General features: G+C 41.4%; 1 protein-coding gene across 4 annotated transcripts in view; it reads right to left on the bottom strand.

Annotated features, from left to right (window-relative positions):
- Positions 1-16740: 16740 nt before the first annotated feature.
- The window catches only part of CMIP (c-Maf inducing protein), a 275138-nt gene continuing 267986 nt past the window's right edge, over positions 16741-23892 (bottom strand). For all 4 annotated transcript variants that reach the window (XM_089689802.1, XM_089689803.1, XM_089689804.1 and 1 more), the window contains one exon: positions 16741-21882. In XM_089689802.1, the coding sequence (XP_089545928.1) occupies positions 21829-21882 (54 nt within the window). In that variant the 3' untranslated portion in view covers positions 16741-21828. The remainder of the gene's footprint in view (positions 21883-23892) is intronic.

Raw genomic sequence — 23892 nt, 5'->3', positions numbered from 1 at the left:
ATACACATACTAGGGCCAATTTAAACAGGAGCCAATTCACCTACCAGCATGTCTTTGGAGTGTGGGAGGAAACCGGAGTACCCGGAGGAAACCCACGCAGGCACAGGGAGAACATGCAAACTCCAGGCAGGTGGTGCCGTGGTTGGGATTCGAACCAACAACCCTAGTACTGCCAGGCGGAAGTGCTAACCATTTAGCCACTGTGCTGCCCAATTAACCATTACTGATCTGCAGTGTAAGTAAGTACATTCATTTAAGAGTCCTGTTAGCTGTGAAGTGGTTGAGGCAACCTGGTTGGCCTCAGAGCTGGTGGTGGTTGGAGAAACATAGCCACCCTCCTGGTGGTGAGAAATGTTCCCCTCAGGTAGTACGCAACAGGTGTCCTCGCCCCCGTGTAAATATGGGCCCCAAGTATTCAAATGACCTTTGGGAGCTGTGACCTGGACCACAAGAGAATCACAGGCCTTTGTAAGCGTGAGTGTAGGCGGGTGCAGTTAGCTCCTTTGCCACTAGATGGCTCTGTACCAGAGTAGTGTATGGTTACAGCAGACAGTGTCATCAGGTGCTAGGTGCCCTCCTGCAGTGAGGGGCGGACTGACAACTCATGGGGCCCCTGGGCAATAGGGGATCATGGGGCCCCTGTGTCCTTGCCCAAACTCAAAAAAGCTTATGAAAAAGGTACCAGGGGCATCTCATGGGGCCCCCTACTAACCTCGGGACCTCGGGCAGTGCCCGAGTTTCCAAATGGTCAGTCCACCCCTGGTCAGTACCCATAAATATGTCAGGTAGGGAGCAGCACATCTGGGGCATTGAAGCTAAACACCTCACACCTATGTGGATGTAGTCAGCACATATAGGCCCTGGACAGAGCAGTAGGCCAAGGGGAGTAGACCTGCAGTCAGAAGGAGCTGGCTGTAGTCTTTCTGTCCCTTATGGAGGTGGGGGACTAGTGTAGATTGGTAAAGGCCTTTTAGGCCAGGCTGTAGTTCCCTGTGTGAGGCCGCTTCCCTGGAAGGTCCCAGGAGAGATGTACCTAGAGAGGAGATGACTACAGAGAGCACAGTCCTGTGAGTACTAATGACCCGGGTAGAGGAGAGACTGTCAGGTGCTGCATATGCTTTCACATGTGACTACTGTGGGCTGCCCACTAAATGCGATTACCTGTACTTAGTTACTAGCTAGTTGCTTCTCTCGAGTCTGGACCCCGCTCACCTTCCTGCTGCTCCACACTGCCCACCAGATGTGAAGTCTGCACCAGACACTTCCTGAATAACAACATGAATATGAACCAGAAGTCAGTGCTCATGGCGTCTTTCCAGTTTGCTTGCTGGTATCCCAGTGCATCCTGGGATATCTCATACCTGCAATACCTCCAAAACAAAGTGAAGCTAAAGCCTCTCAAAAGCTGCAAGTACTGTTAGCGAGCTTTGTCATAGACTTCTATGGATTCTTTATAGGCGCTTTGAAGCACCAAGAAAGTGACATGGGGTATAATTTTTGAAGCAAAGCTAACACAACTTATATTATTTTATGTACTTATATAGTGCCGTCCATTTACACAGCACTTTACATATATAGTGCACATTCACATCAGTCCCTAACCCTCAAGGGGTGTACAATCTAAGGTCCCTAACTCACATTCATACACATACCAGGGCCATTTTAGACAGGATCCAATTAACCTACCAGCATGTCTTTGGAGTGTGGGAGGAAACCCACGCAGGCACAGGGAGAACATGCGAACTCCAGGCAGGTGGTGCCATGGTTGGGAATCAAACATACAACACTAGTACTGCCAGGTGGAAGTGCTAACCATTTAGCCACTGTGCTGCCCTTATAGACAGGACTGTGAGCTTACCAATTTATGTAGTGACAGGTGCTTTGGCATTCAGAGTGCTTTAAAAAAAAGTGTGTCCAATGCCACATTTTGAAGCAAGTGTAAACAAGCTCTTAGGCCGGCCATACATGGGTCGATTTCTGAACGATTTTACATTTGAAAATCGGACCTAAGAATAATCGACCGTTTTTCACTCTGTTAGTGGGGCAAAAGCACCGGGCAATTTTCATGGTTCCTCCCCATTTTGTTTATGAGACATCTTGAAAAATTCATGAAAACCGACCAATTTTCAAAATCATTGGTGACACCACCAGATTACAGAAAGAACAACGTTTTCAACCGAAAAATCGTTTGGATTTCAACCTATGTATGGCCTGCTGTAGTGTGCGGACAGTTTTTGGCTGTTTCCAACTGGACAGAACCCTATGATTACTGAAGTGCTGTTTCCCATCTCAGACATAAGGGACAGCACTTGGCCACAAGGGTCTTGGAAAAGTAGTGAAGCCAGTGGATCAGAATGACAACTGGCCAACTAGCATTTTCATATAGTCAACAAGTGCATCCTCTACAGTAAAGGAATCTTGTCACTGACATCCTTGGACAGCTCTTTGGTCTTTGCCATGGTGGAGAGTTTGGAATCTGATTGTTTGATTGCTCCTGTGGACAGGTGTCTTTTATACAGGTAACAAAATTCGATTGGCAGCACTCCCTTTAAGAGACTGCTTCTAATCTCAGCTTGTTACCTGTATGAAAGACACCTGGTAGCCATAAATCCTGCTGAATGATAGGGGATCAAATACTTATTTCCCTCATGAACATGCAAATCAGTGCATAATTTGTTAGACATGCATTTCTTTTGAATTTTTGTTGCTATTCTGTCTCTCAGTGTTACAATACACCTACCATTCAATTTGTAGACTGATCATTTCTTTGTGAGTGGGCAAACATTCAAAATCAGCAGGGGATCAAATACTTATTTCCTTCACTGTATATTCTGTCAACAAAGATTTGATCTAAACTCACAGAACCGTCTTGCCTTCCGTTCTGCTATCTGCCTTGCTTCACACTTTGAGCCAATGGAAAAAAAAAATTTCTTTTAAATATGGCACAATCACAGACCTGTTTACGTGGGCTCTATTTATAACAAGCAAAGAAATCATCAAACTGCAAGATATATAGTGGTGCCATTGCAACGTGAGTTCCAGCCGTCCCTTCTGTATATCTGGAGGCCTTCAGAAGTCCTGAGAGAGGCCAGATTCTTCAATCCTGAGAGCAGAAGAACGTCAGCTTGGATAACAGGCCTGTGTATAAATCACTACAAGCCGTGTTAACCCATTTTATGAAACATACAGTTCTGCACTTGGGCTGGGGTACTATGTGCTATTGGATCTGCGGACAGTAAAGGGTTGTCCAAGGTAAAGCAAGTACAAGTCACAGCAAAGCAGCTGCCACACAGGATTCTGGCCACCCTTTACCCACACCCAATAAAAATGTCAGCAGGTGGGGGTAAAAGCCTAGTCTCCACTTTATTAGAGAGATGTTCCTACCAACAATAAATTAGTCTCAAAGAACTATTAATTGTTGAGGCCAGCCACAGGTTAATCCCTGGAATTATGGATCCAACCATTGTGTTCTGTTTTATGAGATAATAGTTTCTGCAGAGCACCCTCCCTGTCTGTTCCCAAAGGCAGATCCATGGGGAGGATACACAAAGATGGAAAGAAAACAGAAGTAGCTCACAAAAGTTTGAAAGTAGACCTAAAGGCATTTTGTTTATTCTGGATAGGGTAATGCAGGCCATAGACGGGTTGAAACCGACCGTTTTTAAAGAAAAAAAACAAAAAAATCGGCCATTCAATACCACCAATGGTAAAAAAAATCGGCTGATTTTCGTCCCGTCTACGGCCGGCATTTAATAACTTCTGTCCCTGCAGAGAGCTCCGCTATTATATTTGACCTGAAAAAGGCTTGCAGTTGCAACAATGTAGCTATTTGTATCCATTTCGGATACAGATGTTTTTATTCGGATACAAATAGATACATTGTTGCAACTGCAAGACTTTTCATATAAAATATAATAGCCGACTGGAATTCTTCTTTTTCTTCTATTATTTCTTCTTCTTTTTCTTCCTCTTCTTCTTCTGTTTCTTCTTCTTCTGTTTCTTCTTCCTCTTTTTCTTCTTCTTCTTCTTCTTCTTTTTCTTCTGTTTCTTCTTCTTCTTCTTCCTTTTCTTCTTCTTCTTTTTCTTCCTCTTCTTCTTCTGTTTTTTCTTCTTCTGTTTCTTCTTCTTTTGTTTCTTCTTCTTTTGTTTCTTCTTCTTTTGTTTCTTCTTCTTCTGTTTCTTCTTCCTCTTTTTCTTCTTCTTCTTCTTTTTCTTCTGTTTCTTCTTTTGCTTCTTCTTTTTCTTCCTCTTCCCCTTCTGTTTCTTCTGTTTCTTCTTTTTCTACTTCTTCTTCCTCTTCTTTTTCTTCCTCTTCTTCTTCTGTTTTCTTCTTCTGTTCTTCTTCTTCTGTTTCTTCTTCTTCTTTTTCTTCTGTTTCTTCTGTTTCTTCTTTTTCTTCCTCTTCCCCTTCTGTTTCTTCTTCTTCTTCTTCTTTTTCTTCTGTTTCTTCTGTTTCTTCTTTTTCTTCTTCTTCTTCTTTTTCTTCTTCTTCTTCTTTTTCTTCTTCTTTTCTTCTTCTTTTTCCTTCTTCTTCTTTTTCTTCCTCTTCTTCTTTTCTTCCTCTTCTGTTTCTTCTTCTGCTTCTTTTGTTTCTGCTTCTTTTTCTTCCTCTTCTGTTTCTTCTTCTTCTGTTTCTTCTTCCTCTTTTCTTCTTTTTCTTCTGTTTCTTCTTTTTCCTTTTCTTCTTCTTCTTTTTCTTCTTCTTGCAGGTCACGGCTCATGCGCAGATTCTTTATCAGTAAAACAATCGGCCGATTTGCCCATCAATGCTGGAAAAATTGGCCGATCAGCAAAATCAGCCGATTTTTTGCAGCTTTACCGATAAAAAAAAATGCGCCAAAACCCTGAAAAATGGCCAACCAATTAACCCACTAACGGTACGAAAATCGGCCAATTTTCAACCCGTCTATGGCCTGCATAAGGCTGGCCATACACTATACAATTTTCTTACATTTTTCTGTCAAATTTCTGCCCAATTTCCTGTAGATTTACCGTTAACTATGTAGTGCAAGGGCCTGCCTAATTAGATACAACTGAAGGTGTCATTAGTTTTCACCTCCTATTATATGGTTTATGGTAAATCTAAAGCAAAATTCTCAAGAAAATTGTATAATGTATGACCAGTCTAAGGCTGGCCATACATTATACAATTTTCTTACAATTTTCTGTCCAATTTCTGCCCAATTTTCTTTAGATTTACCTTCAACTATGTAGTGCAAGGGCCCGCCTAATTGGATACAATTGAAAGTGTTGTTAGGTTTGACCTCATATTATATGGTTTTTGGTAAATCTAAATCAAAAATCTCAAGAAAATTGTATAATGTATGGCCAGCCAAAGGCAGTGTATACCCCTGTCAGGTCTTCTTTTTTCGTGTCTCATTGGGGAGATTTCCCTTCACTTCCTGTCCCATAGCCAAAATAGGAAATGAGATCAAATCCCTGGTTGTCACCAGAACTAATGCTTGTTCTGGTGACAACCCAAATATATTTTTGTTCTTTTTTACTTTTACATTTGGTGATAACAGACACATAGAGAGGGTGAATCTCCATAGCAGGGGCACAGACAGCAATAAATATCTGACAGGTGTTAGGCTGGCCATACATTATACAATTTTCTTGAGAATTTTGCTTTAGACTTACAAAAACCATGTAATACGAGATCAAACCTAAACAACACTTTCAATTGTACCCAATTAGGCAGGCCCTTGCACTACATAGTTGAAGGTAATGCCCCGTACACATGACAAGAAAATCGTCCGAAAAATTTTGTGGAACCACTGATCGAACGATTTTCTCTTCATTGATGAGCAGGATGTTTTAACCGATAACGATATTGTGAACGAAAAAATCCGGTTGAACAACAATGAAAAATTGTGTTGATTCACATACGAAGGACCGATTTTCTATGCGGTGGTATGACGGTCATACAAAAAAAATCTATCAAGCACTATCACGCATGAACGGAAACAGAAGATGACCCGGATGTTTATGTCCAAGGAATCTTCATAAACAGGAACGAAAAATCGAAATGTTAAAAGTAGATTGGCCTAATGAGATCATGAAACCAGAATTCTGCAGATTATATTTTATGTATCACTATTTATGTATATAGGTCATGTAATAAACGATATTATACTCATTGCTGGGAATTGTTGTGTATATCGCTCGTCCTGGCCGGAAGGACTACAAGGTCACACGCACACCGCATCACTTCCACTTGTATAGAAGACGTCAACACTACGTATTGTCCAACAAACGATCTTTTTAGATTGGTTAATGTGGGCCACGATTTCGACCAACGAGCGAACGGCTCTCAGTTGTCGGATGACCGATCGGTCGATTTTCTATCGTGTATTCTCACCTTAAATCTATAGGGTACTAGGTGTAATCCTAGACTCCCATCTGTCCTTTCAGCCCCAAATCCAATCCCTGTCCAAATCTTGTAGACTTCACCTCCACAACATCTCCAAGATACGACCGTTCCTAACCTCGGAAACCACTAAGCAACTTATTCACTCCCTTGTCATATCTCGCCTTGACTATTGTAACTCCCTCCTCATTGGCCGACCTCATCGCAGGCTATCCCCTCTTCAGTCTATCATGAATGCTGCTGCCAGACTCATCCACCTTACTAACCGTTCTGTATCTGCCACCCCTCTCTGCCAATCCCACCACTGACTTCCCATTGCCCAACGGATAAAATTCAAAACATTAACAAGAACATATAAAGCCATTGATAACTCTGCCCCAAATTACATCACCGATCTTGTCTCCAAATATCACCCAAACCGTACTCTCCGCTCCTCGCATGACCTCCTGCTCTCTAGCTCCCTTGTCTCCTCCTCCCATGCTCGTCCCCAGGACTTCTCCAGAGCTTCTCCCATCCTCTGGAACTCTCTACCCCAATTTATCAGACTATCACCTACTCTGCTCACTTTTAGGTGATCTCTGAAAACCTATTTCTTCAGGGAAGCCTATCCTGCCGCCAGCTAATAATAGAATCTTCTACTCTTCCAACCAGTCCATCCCCCACAGTTCATACCTTTTGTACCAATAGCCCCTCCCTCCTAGATTGTAAGCTCCAAGGAGCAGGGCCCTCCTATCCCTCTTGTATTGAACTGTATTGTTGCTGTATTGTCTCCCGTTATCTTGTAAAGTGCTGAGCAAACTGTTGGCGCTATATACATCCTGTATAATAATAATAATAATAAATAATAAAAAGAAAATTGGGCAGAAATTGGACAGAATATTGTATAGTGTATGGCCAGCCTTAATCCATCTTCACTCTATCCAAAACCAAAGCGTTTACTTATTCTTGAATACTTGTGGATGATTGAACATTGTTTTCAACATCTGAGCAGAAATGTCACTGCTACTTGCTCCGCTCCAGTCCAATGGCCAGTTCACAAAAGTGATTGTTTCACATTATTATTATTATTATCATTTGGGGGTATTGGGTCTGTCTTGGATCCAAGTCCACCTCATTCCTCCTCAAATGTCCTTCTTTTAGCTCTGTTATAATGATCAATGATGTTACCCCATCAGCTTGTGGTGCTTTGTTGTTTCCTAGGATTACTTGTACGAGTTTTGTATATTTACATTTTTACAGATTTATCACATCCCCTGACAGCCCTGCTTGATCCCTTGTGCTGTTTTGTGGACTCATTGGAGAGCGTCCCCTTGAGATACCCAGCCACTCTTTTGTTTTTCAAAGTTCAGTATTGAATGTGAGTTCTATATGTTTCAGTATGTGTCCCTTGAGGGATTTCTCACTAATCTTTCATTCTTTGTGATATTATATATATTGATATGTGTATATAATTCAAAATTCATCTTAAAGAATAACCCCCCTGAGGAAGACAGACATAATCCACAAATTTTAACGGTTTGGGATTCTTTCGTTTGTATCTTTGATGTGAAAAACTAATTTTCTATGGTGCCAATATTGTTCATTGAATCATTCTTATGTTTTTATGAAGGTTTTCTAATATTTGTATTAGCTATAAAGCTTATATACACTCACCGGCCACTCTATTAGGTACATCTGTTCAATTGCTTGGTAACACAGATTGCTAATCAGCCAATCACATGGCAGCAACTCAATCCATTAAGGCAGGGGTCACCAAACTTTCTGAACAAAGCAATAAACAGAAGTAAGTGAGCGCTATGAACAGTATAATATCAAATACATCAGCAGCTATGCACCAAAAGGCACCATATAAGACCTTGAAAAAAACAAGTATAAGGTGGGGGGGGGGGGGGGGGGGGTGCAGCGCTAATAGAAATCCACAGGTACTGAGCATCAAAACATTATAGCAATATAATGAATAAAGTGACAATGTGCAAATACATGAGCCACTAGATAGGTGGCCATTATAGTGAAGAAAGTGTCAGACTCTATCAGATGGGATAAGTCTAAAGTGAGAGTGTTGATAAGATCTCAGGTGATCTTCAGATATCCAATAGCTGGAACCGTGGAAGAGGTGACAAAAAATGTATAAAGATTGCGCACTCACCAGATACGCAATCTCAATGCGCATTTGTGATTAGGGAGAGCTACAGCAGGTGTGACGCTACGCCGCCGGCGCCACGAGGGGCCCCGGCGGCCACCTTGTTATTACCTGAGCGGTCTCTTCCAAGTGTGCCAGTACCATGAGGCAGTGAGGGAGACATGACCAGATCTGACCAGACCAACCCAATGATATCTGATGTTTTGTGGTTATTTATCACAAATGCGCATTGAGATTGCGTATCTGGTGAGTGCGCAATCTTTATACATTTTTTGTCACCTCTTCCAAAAAAAAATGTTTTTACAACACACTTAAATTCTAAAAAATCTCCACTTTCAAATGTAGGACATTGAACATACCATCACTTTGTACATCTCGGTACTGCAGAGCCTTTCTGCATAAATTCTTTCATAAAAGTATGAACACTTGAAAGCATTGCATCATATGCATTATCAGGGATTCCAAACGCAGACCACTGTCATGTTCTCACATTTTTTCTCAAACTCTGCAATAGTAATGAAGTTGTAATCCAACACAACCAAATTGCACAGTTGTTAATACACAGCTCAATAAAAATGAAAGGAACAGATATGGACTGGGCAGGGGCGGACTGACAGCTCATGGGGCCCCCGGGCAATAGGGGATCATGGGGCCCGTGTCTTTGCCCAAGCTCAAAAATGCCTATGAAAAAGGTACCAGGGGCATCTCATGGGGCCCCATACTGACCCTGGGCCCTTGGGCAGTGCCCGAGTTTCCAAATGGTCAGTTCGCCCCTGGGACTGGGTAATGTGTTAGGAATGTAAGGATGTTATAGCAATGAAGTGCTGCCCAATTAAATGTGCAAATACCTCAAAAAATACATAAGTTCATGCAATGTTCTCTCTCTAACAATATTCTATAAATTACACCATCATCATAATTGTGTGAACAAATAATTAATTGATTTAAACGAATATAGTCTCTTAATGCGCAAACGTGCAGTTATTCTTCATAGAGAGCTAGGAATCCTTAGTGCTCCCCTCCGGTGGTCCCACTTACTCACCAACTCCCCTGGATTCTTATGAGAACAAGAGTCTATCACTCTTGGGTGTTAAATTATCTCATCTGGGATTTATAGTCCTCCTGTGGGTCCAATCCTTATTCTGATCCTCAGTTGTCAGCTTCCGATTCATGAGTATAAACTCCTCATAAGATTTTATATAAAGAGAAAAAGCAGGCCCACACAGTGAAATACCGTTTAAAGGTAAAATTGTGTTCCACTCACATGTATTGACAGATTAAAAAGCATACAAACGCTGGACCAGAAGTTGTGCACCGATGTGCATTCCACAGACCGGATGTGACATAACCAACAGTCCCCCACTGATGCGTTTTGTCCTTCCCACTGGGCGTCTCAAAGGCTAGAGTCTGTGGTGACTGCTCAGTGCACTCAGCCTCCCGGCCCTCCACTCAGATCAGTGTAACACCTGGACAGTCTATACAGGATGTTCAGGGCAGCATGGCAAGCATACACTTCCCGAGAAACCAAACTCCGCCCACCTCCTCTTCTTTGTACCAATTAGTAGCTGGAGTTGCAAACAACCAATAGGGGAACGCTTCTGGAGTCTTTCTTGTGCCAACTGCATACAGAACATCTCCAGGTTGCCACATTGTATTGCCTTTTGGGCCAAGCACAGGCTTCTTTTAACTTTGCAATCATCCAGGGAACTTCAGTCATTAAATGCCTATAAGCATCATTATTAACGAAGGTTCAGTTCACATTAGTGCAGGTGGAAGCTGCTGCGGGACTCGCACTTCGTCCCACAGCTACAACCACCCACACATAAAATGCGGGACCTGCAGGTGGGTGCCATTAATCTTAATGGCATGCCGCCCACACTGGAAATCACACCAGCACTGAAAACTACACTGTTGTGTGGTTTCCAGTGCGGGCTGCAATTTATGGAAAGGTGCAGGGAAGTTTTCCCTACGTTTTACGAAGCAGAGCAGCTCATTCAAATGCCCGCCATTGGTTTAAATCCCTTTGACAATGTGCATGCGCACGAAACGCGTCAGTGAGGAGCCTGGCTGTACTGACGTCACGCCGCAGAGGCTGCATGGAAAGCCGGCAGCCATTTTTGTCCCTGTAAGTTTGTGCTGACAGCTGTTTATGGATTGATCCTTTTGATTACCAATAAAATACTACACTTTATTGTTTCTGGCTTGTTTATGACAAGCCTTTTAAGGTGGAAACATCCTTTTTTGAGCTATTATTATCCAGTGGTGATGAAGTATTGAGGGGCTGTTCCTGTATACTGAGAGGGTCCTGTGAGTAAGGACCTGGGGCGGACTGACCATTCGAACACTCGGGCACTGCCCGAGGGCCCGGGGTCTGTAGGGGGCCCCATAAGATTCCCCGGATACTTTTTATAGGCTTTTTTGGGTGTGGTTTGAGTGTGGACGAGGACACAGGGGCCCCATGATCCCATATTGCCCGGGGGCCCCATGAGTTGTCAGTCCACCCCTGGTGAGGACTAGAGTTATGCCTTGTATGCTGTCTGTGTGCCAGATGATTCCTATTCCTTGGCTGAACCCAGATGACCACAGAGGATAATATATACACATGCGCATTATTATTGCACTTCTGGTGAGTGCAATCACACTATTGATTCTCACATGCACGGATCTCACGGAATAATTTGGACAATTGTATACCTTTTCCAGATTTTCTGCCATAATTACAGTTATTATACACTGGCGTCATGGTGGTTCTATAAGTCGCGATTTTATGCGTCGATTTATGACGGTGCACTTAACCATTACTGTTATCACTTTAGCGCAATTTAGCGCTCACATTTGATGCATCAGTCACTTTAAGAATTTTTAGCGCTGCATTATGTATTTATTAAGATGCTAATTACATTAACAATTAAACTGGTCATTCTTGCCTTAGGAATCCAGAGGCTGCAACAAACCGGTCATGAGAAAGGAGCTTTATATACATCTTCTTCCAGGCTGGATGATAATGATTTGGTTGATTAAGAGCTCTGCTTGCTTCTCATATTTTGTTCCAACAAAATGCTCATTTGTATTTCACAGAAGTTGTAACATCGTGATTAGATCTAAATCTGAACTTCTGAGAAATATTGTTGCATCATTCCAAGCAGATTGTGATCAGGAGGTTTGTGGCAAAGAAGATGGTCACCATATGTCCACTTTTTCTTGCCTACTTAAAAAAAAATCCAGCAAAAACTTAAGCATAGAAACATCCATATATGCATTACAAATGAGTGTTGAAAAAGATTTTTTTTCAGAAACAAGACATTCCTCAGTCCACATATAGCTTGTAATTTAAAGTAAAGAAGGTCCAATTAATTAAAAAAAAGGAGGAGAGCATCAGAAAACCCTTGTTGTGGGTGAAAGCCAAAAAGAGAGTAATTGTAAAAAAAAAGAAAAAACAGTAAAAGTATAGAAGTTCTTTACAGGCCAGATAACACTGCGGAGTGTACAGAAATGTAGCAGTTCACTGGATTTCTGGCAGGATCAATGGCTTTATTTTTGCATCTCTCGAGCAGATATATCAAAATTTTTTCAATTGAATATTTGAAGGGTAAAATCAGAGTTCATTGTTAGGGTTCACTTCTAATTAATCAGTTCTCTTAGCCTCAAAGTGAACCTGTCAGGGCACAAATATGGGACAGGCTATCGCTGACTTGTTTTTGAAGTTGCAAGGTTCAAGGCTGACAAATTTACCCTTCCTTCACTACTTAGCCATTGACTCATAGTCAGTGTGACCTGTAAATCAGCTGTACCAACATGGCCAGGCTTGTTGAAGAGATCTTTCTCCCCAATTACTGGAGAAATGAATAACAGCCATGTAGACGGCAACTTCAAAAACACCTACAATGCTGGCTTTCAAACGTTAACTCTTACAGGCAGAGCTGAATCAGCCATGAGACAACCAAGGCAGGAGCCTGGGGTCCAATGGAAGTACAGGGGTCAAACCATAACCTTCATGCTCCTACAGTAAACCCGGGGGATTGATTGGTCAGCGTGGGACCAGCGTGGAGCACACTCCTTGGAGCGGACGTGGCTTCATCAATGGGGAGGCAGAGCACCACAAAGAGAACAAGGCCACACGCTCGGAGCCCACAGTTCCTTCAGATGGCCTCTGTGAACAGCTGCATTGGCAGTATACACCTACTATGTCATTTAATGGGTAAAAACACTTACAAGATAAAACAAATGAGATAGCCCATCAGACACAGTAGGGGTATACTGCCAATGCAGATGTTCACAGAGGCCATCTGAAGGAACTGTGGGCTCCGAGCGTGTGGCCTTGTTCTCTTTGTGGTGCTCTGCCTCCCCATTGACGACGTCACGTCCGCCCGAGTGCACTGCATTTTGGTCCCAGGAACTCCTGGTCCTAGCTGCAGCAGCCTGAGACTCTTCTCACATCCATGGTGAACGCATCTCATGACCAGGGGACGTACGAACAGCAGCATTGGCAGTATACCGCCTACTGTGCTTGATGGGTTATCTCATTTATTTTATCTTGTGTTTTTACCGACGTCCATTAAATATCACTCTGCATACTGCACTTAGAAGGCACTTTTTTTCCTCTCCGTTCGTTCCTACTTATAGAGCTGGAAAACTCTTGTGAAGGCTGCCACTTTGTGCAAAAGATTTACATGGACTTCTATTGGCACTCTATGGACTTTGTCTAAATGCCATGGCTAATTGATAGATTATATGATTCTTATTGTGCGCTCATCACCTTTCATTTAAAGATCAAAACCAACATTTGATACATCTCTCCAATACATGCACAATGCCCCATTTGTTATCCCTTTAGAAATGCTGCGTACACAAAAATACCTGTAGATTTGCCAGAAATGCAGTGTGCTTCTAACATCCATTTTAGACTAACAACATTTCTTCTGCAATGTCAGGCCTGCCCAGTTCTTCCTTGCAGGACTATAGAACATTGCCCATCTCCCATCCCTCTCCGATGCACTCTACACACATACATTGATTTCTTTCCCTGTAAAACAATGCCACGGTTTTGAATCGCAAAGACTCTGCCCACACTCAGTGTATAGGGAAAGGGCTCTTAGGAGTTGTAGTTCTGGGGCATGTCTACATCAATAGAACCTGACCTCCTACCAACTGCTCCTTCAAGAATTACAGTCCTGGAGTCATACAGGGAGTAAAATATTTTTCTTGTTACAGGTACATGGTAAAATAAATAATGCTGGAGCAGACTTTAGATTGGAGAGGATGTTTGGGAGCAAATTTGGGTCAATGTCTGGAACTTTAATGTTTGATGTTCAGAAACAGCTTGTTTGCATACAGCTGTGTGTAGCCCTGTCTCTTCCCAGTCATGTTTTTTTGGGGGAAAAAAAAAACAGCAAGGAGAAAAGTTAACAAAATATATTTTTGCATGAATGGATCTGCACATTGGCCTGACAACACAGAAGCAGCAAAATCAAATAAGTTTCAAATATACCCCTTGTGTTCAGGTATACCTTCATGTGTAGAGGACTTTTCTCTGTTTTTGGTTGGTTTTTTCAATATTTTTAGTTATATTCCTGATATTTGTATTATAGAAATATACTGTATGTGACAAAGGATTCTCAATGCACTAGGGGTTATCCACACTGAAAGCACGATGTTTCCTTTTATGTGTAGAGGACTTTTCTCTGTTTTGGGTTGGTTTTATTCAATATTTTTAGTTATATTCCTGATATTTGTATTATAGAAATATACTGTATGTGACAAAGGATTCTCAATGCACTAGGGGTTATCCACACTGAAAGCACAATGTTTCCTTTTAGGCCACACATTCTCTCTCTGCAATCTGACAAAGCCTGCCGATAAGGTCACTCATTAACTTGTATTTTTAAATGGCAACCTGAACTATTGAGGTCTGTAAAAAGCAATTATTTCTACAGAAAAGGGAAAGAAAAACTGGAAAACGGGAAAAGAACTTGAATACAACACCTACTGGTTGCCTGTAGAAATGTGAAATATTTATATGGTATATTTCTAATTTATCTGACTATAAAAAAGGAATTTTATTTTTACATTTAATTTTTAGTCCTTACCATGAATAAGACAAAATGTACCACACATTGCCTTTAACACTCCTACTACTCATGCATCTCCGCTGCATCCCTTTCTCCATTGTATCTGAAACAAGGATGAAGCTGCTGATGGCCATAGGAAATTAGCCAAAAAAACTAAAATTGAAGTAAAAAAAAAATGTGCACACATTGGAGTTTTCTTTTTGTTTTACATAGAGTAGTGTAGGGTTAGAACACCTGTCAGGTTTTTATTGCTGTCTGTGCCCCCACCAGGGAGATTCACAATATTTGTCCTGGTTACCACTGCCACTGGGACTAATAAGTGAGGAAAAATACATTTTGAGTGTTCGCAAGAACAGGAATAGAGCGCAAACATTACAAGGAGGCACTTGTTCTGTGCTAACTAAAAGGGGAATTACCTTTGGAGAGATTTAGAGATTTTCTTTCACTTCCAATTGTGTCTACAGGGCAGGAAATGAACATAAATCTTTTGAATGTGACACAGACTGACAAAACACAGAGAGATTTTTTAACCATTCCCTAGACTCTAACTGCCCAACATGTGGCCTGCCTGCCCGCTAGATGCAGCCCGTAGGCTACCAAACAGCAGTTAGACTGCAGCGTGGCAGCAGGGCCTGGGGAGTAAGAGAGTATCTTTGGAGCGTGTGATGGGTACGTGATCAAAAACGAGGTGAGGATTAACATTTCCACTGCCATGACCACCAATATAAGGTGGGCGGGGTAGGCTAACATTTTCACTGCCATGACCACCAATATGGGGGGATGGGAGGTTATCACTTTCACCAATACACAGGGTGCATTAACACTTTCACTGCCATGACCACCAATAATTAGGGGGTTAAACTTTACTGCAATGACCACCAATGCAGAAGGAAGTTAGATTTTATTGCCATGACCACCAATATGGGGGGGGGGGGTTAACTTTCACTGCCACTGATCACCAAGGTATGTTAATGTCAATAGTACTGACACCAATGTTGGAGGTTATTATTGCTTCCATTGGCACCAAAGTTGGGAGTTAGTATTGTGTCCACTGAGACCAACATTAGGGGTATTATTGTGGCCATTGACTCTAACATTGGGGGTTATTATTGTGGCCATTGACTCTAACATTGGGGGTTATTATTGTGGCCATTGACTCTAACCTTGGGGGTTATTATTGTGGCCATTGACTCTAACATTGGGGGTTATTATTGTGGCCACTGATTCCTATTCTGGGGTTTATTGTACTCCTAAAAAACGCACCAGGATTTTTGGCTGCTGGTGTGCGAAAATGTGCTATTGTGCACCCCTATGAAAATGTCGGGGATCACAATTGAGGCTCTCTGTAAGTTTCCAGTTGGCCACTAATGCCCTAGAAACCAAAAAAAGGGGCTTCAAACATACTTTAAATTTTCCATAATATGAATATTCTTTGCTCCTTTTATCTTTAGTTTGAATGCAATAACCTCAACATATGTTTATACTATGGCTTTGAGGGAAACACCAAAGATCTCAGTAATGGGATTGTCTCAAGTGACACATTAACATTATCAAAGTAACCAAGGATTCTGTAACAAAATAAGGAAAATTTGACTAAGGAGCATCCAAGAGGAAATGAGCACTGGAAGCTGAGCCCCAAACAAGGCAGGCAGGGAAAAGGGAATAGTCACCATTATTTCCTATGGTCTCCCTGCAGCTGATCTTTTCTCATTATTGCCATACCATGCCTTGTTTGCCACTGTGTCTCTGTGTGGAGGTGACCCTCTTGGAAAAGGCAGGGCTTTGCTTCCTCATGTCAAAGCCTCCAGTAAGGAGAACCGTGAGCAACACATTAGTGACATCACCAAATCTCCAGAGACCAATCAGTCAGAGGTAGCAGTGCCTTAGATCTCACACTGCAGCTATACAGCTATGAGGCTGAAGGCACATGAATGCCTAGGCATCCTCACAACCCTGAAAGTGCAATACTATTTTCAGGAGAGATTAAAGACAAGATTTCAAGGTACTTACTTTTCTTAACTTACATTTCTAAATGCTCCCTATAACATAGCAAAATCTTCAGTTTTTGAATTCAGTCATCTATAGAAAATACTAAAACACATGCCATGCAAGTATCAGACAGATATATACAAAGATCGGTTATAGAAATCAAAAGCCTGGTGTGAAAACAAAGGCAACAGTTTCATTTTATTTCAAAAGAAAGCACACTTTGGCGATATATCCATCAGCCAGACAGAAGGCAGCACTCATATCTATCACTGATATATTCCATTGTTTTAACCTTGAAATAGACTTGCAATTTTACATGCATGATTAAAATCCTCACATTTTTATAGGACAAAAGATCAGTAGCCAATGTCAGCCTTTTTTTTTTCTGCAAAATTCCTAGATTTGCTTTTTTTGAAAAACAGAATATGCAAATGATTTATAGGAAATAAAATTAATTATTTGATAAGATAGAATCGGCTTACTTACAGGGATGTACTATGCATGCTGCTTGAATGTAAAAGTTTGTCCCAGGTATAAAAAACTTGCAATTAATCTAAAAATACCAAATTATTTCAGTAATTGTTTGATAGAGTGAACTGAGAAGTCCACGCAAACTGATTATTCCATTTTAAGGTGGATGGCAGAAATACAAGACAGAGCGTTCCTCATTTTTAAAGTGGACCTATGCTTAAATGTTAGCAAAGCCATGTTAACAGTCTTGGTAAAATATACAAGGCTGAAATATCTAATGGAGAAAACGCTGTTCCAGTTTCCCTTCAGTGTTGAGTGATCAAAGCTCAGACTGTAATATCCCTCCCCGTTCAAGGAGATTATGTGACCAAAAGTCTAGGCTTCTGGCTTTAGCACCAACAGTGGAGGGATCAAGGAGAAGTATTTTCATCAAGTATAATAACTATTTATTTGTCCCAGAATGTTAATATGCCTTTTAAAGAGTAACTCCACCTTTGCTTCAAAAAATATTTAACATTCAATTGTTACACAAGTCTTTTAATAATTAAAGTGGCTGTAAACCTCAGACATGAAATATGAACAAAGGACATGTCTCTATAGTGTGTACATGTCTCAGTCCAGAGCACAAGTGTCAATTCTGTCTGCTGCCTTGTTCCTCCATCTGTACAAGTCACTTCTGACAAGTTTTCCTGACACCAAGAGGTAAAAAAGGTGACAGGGGAGGAAGCTCCAGTACACAGACTGTAATTGACAGCCTCAGCTCTGTTCCTGTGAGCTGAGGGGGAGGTGTCCCTTCCCTCCAACCAGCTCTCAAGAGTTTTACTCACTGAGCTCTGCAGTGTGTAATTTCAGCTCTCTGCCCTATGTTTTCTGAAGGCTCAGAAAAGCTTTATAAAATTATGGACTTTGATTGAATGTGTAGAAGAGAAGTCTGCAGATAAACAGGTTCAACTTAGGTGTACCCAGGGGCGGACTGACCATTTGGAAACTCGGGCATTGCCCAAGGGCCCGGGGTCAGTAGGGGGCCCCATGAGATGCCCCTGGTATCTTTTTCATAGGCTTTTTTGTTTGGGCAAGGACACAGGGGCCCCATGATCCCCTATTGCCCGGGGGCCCCATGAGTTGTCAGTGTGCCCCTGGTTGTATCACCTGAGGCCAGTCACTTTACTGGGTATAAATAAGGGTTTACAATCACTCTAATGTTAAAAAGATAACCTTTCTAATTCAATGAGTAGTTAGCTCTGGTTTTCTAATTCTGACAAACAAAATTAAAAATGTCTTCCATATATGAAGATATTCTGGTGTTTGATGTACAGAACATAATTTTCTACTTATTAGATTTGCTCACTACTGTGCCCAGCAGTGCTTCTCTTATAAACAGGGGGGATCATGGGACCATAGCAGGAAGTCCCTCCCACTCAATCTTCTTTCTGAACTCTACAAAGTAGGAACTTTCTGTGACTCTACAAAGTAGAAAGTGAATGGAATCCAAGACTTAGCTCTAATGAAAACAGCAGCAGCCAGGACTGTAAAATAAAGTTTTGTTAAAATCCTTGCAGGGGCAGATTTTTTTTTTTCTTTCATCAAAAATGGAGTTACATTTTAAGTTAGCATTTGCATATACATACAGTTTAAATGGTTAGCCATTAGAAGGCTCATTTGCCAATCAGTCTGCACAGCCAATTAAAAAACAGAGGAGTTCTGTTACAAGCATATCATGGAATCCACTTTCAAGAGACATCTTGTACCTTTTTCAATATGTAATTTAACTATAAGCAAGATAATAGTCAATGAATAAATGGCCGTAACTACACTGGAACATGATAAATTAAGCTGCAGTCATACTAAAGGATGTAGTGGTTTTTACACAAGACTCAAAACTCCAGTGTGACCTATTTATGGCTAGGGCTCTCTGAATGTAAAAAGAATGACGTCCACAGGGACAACATCATTTGTCTGCAATAAGAACAGTATGATTTTCAAGCTTTATCACAGTATAAAGATAATCTATGCTATAGTTGGATATAAAAATCAGAGTTCATAGATATGATATGCACAATGTGCCGTTACTACACATTTATATGTGTATAGGCATATAAGTTTATTTAAATTTACATGTGTACATATGCAGCAATTGTTACTGGAATTGGCAGCATGTTGAAGGGAAATTTAGACAGGTTCTCCAGGAAGAACAGAAGAAAAGAGGCCGCTTGGGTGACTTACAAGCCCTACTTCCATTCTAATATTTCAGATAAGGGCTTAGAAATTCACACAGCCCCTGGCTCTCTATTGAAGTGAATGGATGAAGAATAGTAAACCGTGTACTACCCCTCATCTTTTTTAAAAAATGTTTTAAAGTAGAAAAGAGTTACCTGTTTCCCAGACAAGCGCTTAAATGTTATCTAGTTGTGTATATTACATCAATTTTATAAAGGATAACAAATGTCTCTTTTACGCATGGAACAAAAATGCAGGCTTAATTACGAAAGTGCCGTGAAATGTGTTGTTAGGAACCAGAAATTATCATTCACTAAACTGATTACAGTAATGTATAATCTAACTGGTTTCCAATGGGTTTCTGCACTTTGCACATCATCATTGTTCTTTTTGTTGCCTTACTGAGCACATCAGAGACCAAACGTGAAGCTCTTGGCAGTATAGCTGTCCTGCAAGGTGTCAGTTTTGGCAACACCTCCAATTTTCTCAGAAGTAAGTTTTTGGTCCATCCAAAACTGATACTTCACTTAGATAGGAGCTGATGGGCCATATCGTCCAGTGGCTACCTCAATGCCCATTGCATCATCACACAACTGGACATCCTGGCTAAGTCCACCAACCATAGAGAATTCCAAGCATTGCTGTAAAATACATTTTAACTTCAACAGTGAGAGCACAACGATTGTGGTAGACCAGTGGTCTCCAAACTGTGACCCGGGGGGCTGAATGCGGCCCTTCTTGTACCTTTATCTGGCCTTTAGGGCACTATTCCAAGGCAGTATTCCTCCCATTGACACCAACAATAGGGCAGTAGTTACGGCACTGACAACAACAGTGGGGCAATATTCCCTTCACAAACACCAACAATGGGAAAATGTTCCTTCCACTGACATCAATGTTGGTGCACTATTCCTCCCACTAGCACCAACAATGGGGTAGTAGTTACGGCACTGACAACAACAGTGGGGCACTATTCCCCTCACGAACACCAACAATGGGAAAACGTTCCTTCCACTGACATCAATGTTGGTGCACTATTCCTCCCACTAACACCAACAATGGGGCATTATTAATTCTACTGACATCACTGGTGGAATACTTTTCCTCCCACTGACACTCATGGGGCACTAATATGTCCCCTGATATCAAAGATGGCACATTGTTTATTCCTATTGATTCCAGGGAATTTTCTATTTCCACTGTCTGGCCCCCCCTAAAGTCTAAAGCACAGTAAAACGGCCCTTTGTTTAGACAGTTTAGAGACCCCTGTGGTAGATGGACGGTGCTGGGACTGCAGATGCACAGATTTCATTGTTGGAGCTTTGAGAGATGTGGGTAGGAATGTAGTTTTACTGCTGCAGCCTCCAAGATGTATAAAAACCATGGGGGCGAGTTAACGTGCCAGCATCTACTCCAACTTGTAATATCAGTTTTGGCTGTAATGAGCTTATAACCACCCCCATAATACCTCTGCTGCCTTGGCAGTGATCTGCCAAAGGAACATGAATTTAAAAAATGTTGTACTGAGACAGGGGCAGAGCTAACGCACAATACAAAATGTCTATGTTTCAACATCAGTATTATATACTGAATGTCAACATTTGAAATGATGGTAAACCTGAAAGCAATTGAATTTACAAAGGAGAAAAGGCAAACATAGGGAACAATGAAATACAGGCATATATTTACAAGATAACATGAACGAGGGCACTGCTTGCAATAACCATAGGCCACAATGATTATATAACCAATATCAGATGACAAAGTGCAATGTTTTCTCTACCCCAAGCCATTGACACAGCCTGCAGCTGAGGCGATATATATGTATATATATATATCAAATACACCATACATGAACATGGTATTTATTCAAGAAAGCTTTCTGTTCTTAAATCAAAGCAAAAATAAAAACAATACACATACGTTAATAACACAGTTAACAAGACAGCATCAAACTACTTTGTACAGTTCTATCAGCAAAAAAAAAAAGAAAAAAAATTAACATTTTATAAATAAAAAGCAGGTCCCAGACCCGCTGAGTGCGAACCATTTTTTTTTTAAATAGGTGAATGAAGTAAATCCTATTTACAACAATATGAATTTGCAGAACAGTTGCAAGGGCAAGAAAAAAAGGTGCAAAGATGACAATCGTTCTTGTCGCGCTTATGAACTCGCGAGTTCTCATTATGTTGCGAAAGGTCAAAGCAAGATGAGTCCATCCAATCGATCTAAATTTAGAAAAAAAAAAAAAACATAACATAGACATTCTTAATTTCTTCCCCTCACTCAGCATGAACATATAGGCATAATAATAAAAAAAAAAATTCCAAGAAGGATTCCTCAGTATGATCTTCTTGCAGCTACAAAGTCCTGGTTATCCTTTAATTACGTTAGATTAATCTTGAAATCTTGAAGCTGTAAGTATCAGGCTGGATAAGTCCATCCCCCCCTACTTAAAAATGACCTCTAAAATCAAAAACATGGATCGTAGTCCAAGAAATATCTTGCGCTACAGTTTCTCATATAGCCAAAAAGACTTGGAAACATGTCCTCCTTCGGTTGATGGTGGAAAATCACCAGGCTTCTGTGTAACGAACGTCCACCTCTTTAAGGTTTGGCAGCTTTGCCTGTAAAGAGAAAGATGGACAATTGTGAACCGCTATTATCAGCAATCAACCTATGGCAGCATTTTCCAAATGGGTGGCCGTTCACCTCTGCAGAAAAATTTGCTAGCATTGGGCAATCATTCCCCGGGTTCAAATAGGAGGCTTCCTGACTGAACTGAAAAAGGAGAAGTAGGGCCAAAGCCTTTTTGGCTCTACCTCTCCTATGGATCACAGAAGTGCACTTAGTTCTGCACTCCTGTGACCCTTGTCAGCAAAAGCCCACTGTCGGCTGACATTACTCAGCTGGTCCAGACTCTGGAGAGATCCCGACTCTAAAGTTTGGATCCACTCAGATGACTGGATCGGCAGATGGCTCAGCCTCTCAGCATGCCACTGAGAGCCTAAGCCAGCTGCTCCCGCACCCTCCACAGACCACTGCTCCAGTCAGTGCTGAAGGGGCACTGACAGTCACTGGCTCTCTGAAGATGGAGAACTGAGTGATCAGCAGTATTTGATTGCTCAGTTCTCAGTCTTAGAAGCAGGAGGGGACAGATGCAGCATCAAACCAATGCTGCATACACCTAGCCGAGTATAAATGTTTTTTTCTCAGAACCGCGAACTTTTCTTTTAAGAAATAAAATCTGCAAGTTTTAAACCAATGTTTGTATAATTTTGGTTATTATTTGTAAAAGATCTATAATTTCTAGGTAAGCATTCAACACAGGATGCATCTATGACACTCAGATTGCAAAGCATTGTGGACTTCCTACAGTTTTGGTGACAGTCTATGTATAACTAGTTAAGTCTGTTCTATTTTTGCTAGGAGACATGTTTGTAATCTGATTACTTCTAATCTTCACGGTGAAGAGATGTAAAATAAGTTTTGTTTGTTCTACTGCCATAATAGAGGAGTATAATTTGCAGGATATTATCTGAACTCTGAAGGCAGCTACTAGTCATCAGAGGTAGAATGTCATGGAACACTGGCTATTATGGGCTTTGGTGCCTCCTTAAAGCAGTGTGCCAGGTAGCTGTTGCCACTCTTAGAACAGCAGTGACCTAGGAAGAGACTATGTAGACAGTGGATCAATGAAACAAATTTAGTGTGGCTGCAGTTATAACCAGCAGGCAGCATATATGTTTTCCAAAGCTGGTCTGGAAAAAGCTGAACTCTGTGAGCCTTGGAGATGATTTATGGTTGCCTCTCTACAGCTTCTCAATGGGAATACTAGAAGTGCTACAAAACATTTATGTAGGGCATCAGACACTATATCAGCAGCTCCGCCATTGTTCAGAAATTAGGAAATGGAGGGTTTAATTGGCTACTTCTCCACTATACTGGTGTAGTTCTATAAAAACAAAATTTTGTTTTTATCAAACTTTTAATTTATCACTAAAAAGTTGAGCTTACTGTGATAGTAAATCCCATAATCCAACTGCACCACCCTTACCAATCTCCTCAGAAGTATACATGTAGATATAGACCTAGGAAACGTCGCACCATTTGGCCTAACTAATGCCAGTCAGCAATTACAAAATGTCACACATGTCCCAGGCTTAGCCAAAAAGAAATCATGACTGTTTCTGTCTCTAGCTTAATACTTATGACTTGGAGGTTATTCTCTCTGGTTGAGGCTGGTGGTCAGGGATGGGTTACAGGATCAAAAAAAAAGTGCACCACGGAGACCCATCTTGGACCAAGAGGATCTTCAAGGTGTTTGCAAAAAGTTAAAAGTCAGCAGCTACAAATACTATAGCTGCTGACTTTTAAGCAAAGGACACTTGCCTGTCCAAGGACGTTCACCCGGGTGGTTCATTGCAGGTATTTGGTTCCACGACGCTGATATATTTAGTGTGGGAAGCCGAATATGACTCCTTGCTTCATAGTCAACTTCCCGCCGTGCTGCTCTCTGTGAATGGTCCCGCAGTCTCATGGGACCTGTGATGTGTCCCAAGCAGTTGCAGGCCCACCAGCGAGAGCAGATACCCACCAAAACTAGTTCTGCTTTAAGCCGGCAAAACAATGTTTAA

Source organism: Staurois parvus, unplaced genomic scaffold, assembly GCF_062004578.1.
Source record: "Staurois parvus isolate SC_StPar_1 unplaced genomic scaffold, SC_StPar_1.0 ptg000498l, whole genome shotgun sequence".
Classification (NCBI taxonomy): Eukaryota; Metazoa; Chordata; class Amphibia; order Anura; family Ranidae; genus Staurois; species Staurois parvus.
This window is presented reverse-complemented; position numbering and strand designations above follow the sequence as displayed.